This window comes from Triticum dicoccoides, chromosome 4B, assembly GCF_002162155.2.
Source record: "Triticum dicoccoides isolate Atlit2015 ecotype Zavitan chromosome 4B, WEW_v2.0, whole genome shotgun sequence".
NCBI classification, from domain to species: Eukaryota; Viridiplantae; Streptophyta; class Magnoliopsida; order Poales; family Poaceae; genus Triticum; species Triticum dicoccoides.
The window spans coordinates 303,692,133-303,695,012 of NC_041387.1; the positions used below are offsets into that span (position 1 = coordinate 303,692,133).

Here is a 2,880-nt window from a genome sequence, read left to right on the forward strand (position 1 = left end):
GGGATGGAGCCACCTGCCCCTTCAGCCCCCATCTCCGAACAGTATCACAGGTAATGTAACTGTGTAAAGTATATAGTATACGCCCGTGATCACCTCCCAAAGTGATCACAGCCCAGTAGTATAGCATGGCAGACGGACAAGAGTGTAGGGCCACTGATGGAACACTAGCATCCTATACTAGGCATTTAGGATTGCGGGTAAGGTATCAATGACTGTAGCAGCAATGACAGGCTATGCATCAGAATAGGATTAACGGAAAGCAGTAACATGCTACACTACTCTAATGCAAGCAATATAGAGAAGAGTAGGCGATATCTGGTGATCAAAGGGGGGGCTTGCCTGGTTGCTCAGACAAGGAGGGGTCGTCGGTGACGTAGTCGTACTCGGTGGCATCAGCGTCGGTCTCGTAGTCTACCGGAGATAAGAGGGGGAAGAAACAATGAATACAATGCAAACATAAACACGACGATGCGTGACGTGACAATGAGCGGTGCTAGGTGTGCCCTAACGTGGTATGAGGTGGTACCGGTTAAGGGGGGAAACATCCGGGAAAGTATTCCCGGTGTTTCGCGTTTTCGGGCAGAGGAGCCGGAGGGGGAAAGTTGCGAGTTCGATAGGTTAGGGGTGTGTGGCGAACGAACGGACTGCGTATCCGGATTCGTCTCGTCGTTCTGAGCAACTTTCATGTAGAAAGTAATTTAATCCGAGTTACGGATTAAAAGATATGATTTACTAAAGATTTTAAATCATTTTCTAAATTATTTTAAATTCGAAAATTAAATGTTAAATTACTAGATGTACCCAGCACAGTGTACACAAAAAATTGTACATTGGCTGACATGTGGGGCCAGGGGGACCCAGTTGACCAGTCAAACTTTGACTGGTCAACACGGGGTGGGGCCCCCTGTCATTGATTGTCTAGTTAACTAACAAGTTTAGTTAGGCTAATTAGATAGTTAATTGGTTAATTAAGCGACATTAGTTAAGTTAATTAATTATTAAATTAATTAATTTATTTATTATTCTTTTTTTTACTTAATAGGGGTGTGGGGCCCCCTAGTCAGTGGCCCAGAGAGCCACCGCGGGGCGGTGCTAGCGGGCGATGATGCCCAGCCCGTTTGGGCGCTTGCCCAGGATGACAGGGGGCGATGGCCAGAGGCGAGGCCACGGCGAGGGCGCTACGGGCGGTCGACGGCGAGCGGCGCCAACGAAGGATGGCGCCGGTGATGTAGAGCAGCAACAGGGGGTTGGCCACGACGCGGGGGCGCGGGCATCTGGAGGAGCAGGGAAGGCGATGGAGCCGAGGACGCCGGCGACAGGGCGAGCGGCGAGTGGTCTGCGCAAAGGCGAGGGATAGCAGACCGGCGAAGGCGGCCACGGTGGGCACGCGCGGGGCGGGCCGTGTGCGGCGAGGCGACAGCGGGGAACGGCTCGGGCACGATGGCCATCCAAAGGAGGCGCGACGAGCGCGGGGAGGCCGCGAGCGAGCACGGCCTCGGGCGCGCGGTGACAGGGGAAGAGGGGAAAGGAGGAGGGCGCTCACGGCGGGGCTGTAGGGACGTGACAGTGGGGCGCGAGGAAGAGGACGAGGACGAGGCGACGACGGAGAGGATGCAGGCCGGCGGGGTGGTCCGGGGTGGTGGCCTTCGGCGAGGTCCTCGGCGGTGGCAGGCGCGGTCAATCCAGGCGGCGGGGGTCGGTGTTCGATCCCGATCCAGGAGGGGATCGGGGGGAGAGAGAGTGGCGACGGGGTGTTGGGAGGGGAATCGGGGTAGTGGGTAGTGGGCTAGGGTTTGCCCAGGTGAGGGGTTAGTAGGAGGGAGTGGGTCATGTAGGCCAGGAGAGGTGCGGCTGGGCTGGCCCGATTGGCCACGAGGCCATCTGGGCCGTGGCCCAGCAAGGGGGGCGGGGTTTTCTCTTTTCTTTGTATTTTGTTTTTCTTAATTTTTCTTCTACCGTTTTACTTTTAGTTTCTCTTTTATTTTAGTTTTAGTAAATTACCAAAGTGGCACCTAAATAGATTTTACAAATTATGCCACTGCCACAATAGTTTAATACTTATAACAAATTAGTTTTGAAAATGTTTATTATTTTTAAAGCATTTAAATAATTGTATTTGCTACTGTTTTATTTATTTTAGAGTATTTAAACATTTTATAAAAGTGTGGTTTCACCACCATAATTACCTATGCATTATTTGGCTCACTCCGAACATTTTAGTTTTAATATTTGAAAACTTTTATTGTTTGCTTGATTTTGAATTTGAATTCGAACCGGTTGCGAACTAACGCGAGATTAGCAACAGTAATCGAGGTGACGTGGCATCATTAGCAGAGGTTTACTGTAGCTTAAATATCCGGGCGTCACAGCAGGATTGCCGGCCGGGTGGTTCAGGAGAGAGATCTGCGGATGGAGATCGTGGGAGAAGTGGAGGATGTGCGGGGTTTTTATCTTCTGGTTTCCCCTGCTTTGGAGTGCGAGGTTTTTCTGTCGTTGATTTTTTTCTGCGGACGTGCCTCATCGCACGAAGGGAGGTGGGGATCGAAGGAGGTCGAACCATCACGACGTTCGATCTCCCTTTAATAGTAGAGATAAATTATACAACCACTATTTTACATCTCCAAATTTGCATCGTGTGGATCGGATGATGGAGTCGCTCGCGTTGGCGACATAAATTAACGAACGTCGTTCGCCGAATAGGAAAGAGTGAGAAAAAGGAGAGAACTCCATGGCAGCCGAGGGTTCCAGCGGCGGCGGCGGCGGCGGCCGGAAAACACCGTTGCCTCATAACCCAAGAGAACGCGGAGCGGCGAAATTCCTCACCGGCTTGCCATCGCGAGGAAACTTCTCCTCAAGTTCCATCTCTTCCAATCTGGTACG

The 2,880-nt window shown here is 51.6% G+C and overlaps 1 protein-coding gene across 1 annotated transcript in view; it reads left to right on the top strand.

Moving 5' to 3' along the window:
* Positions 1-2,650: 2,650 nt before the first annotated feature.
* LOC119296012 overlaps positions 2,651-2,880 on the top strand; it is a 20,171-nt gene continuing 19,941 nt past the window's right edge. The window contains exon 1 of the mRNA XM_037574431.1: positions 2,651-2,875. Coding sequence (XP_037430328.1) covers positions 2,729-2,875 — 147 coding nt within the window. The 5' untranslated portion in view covers positions 2,651-2,728. The remainder of the gene's footprint in view (positions 2,876-2,880) is intronic.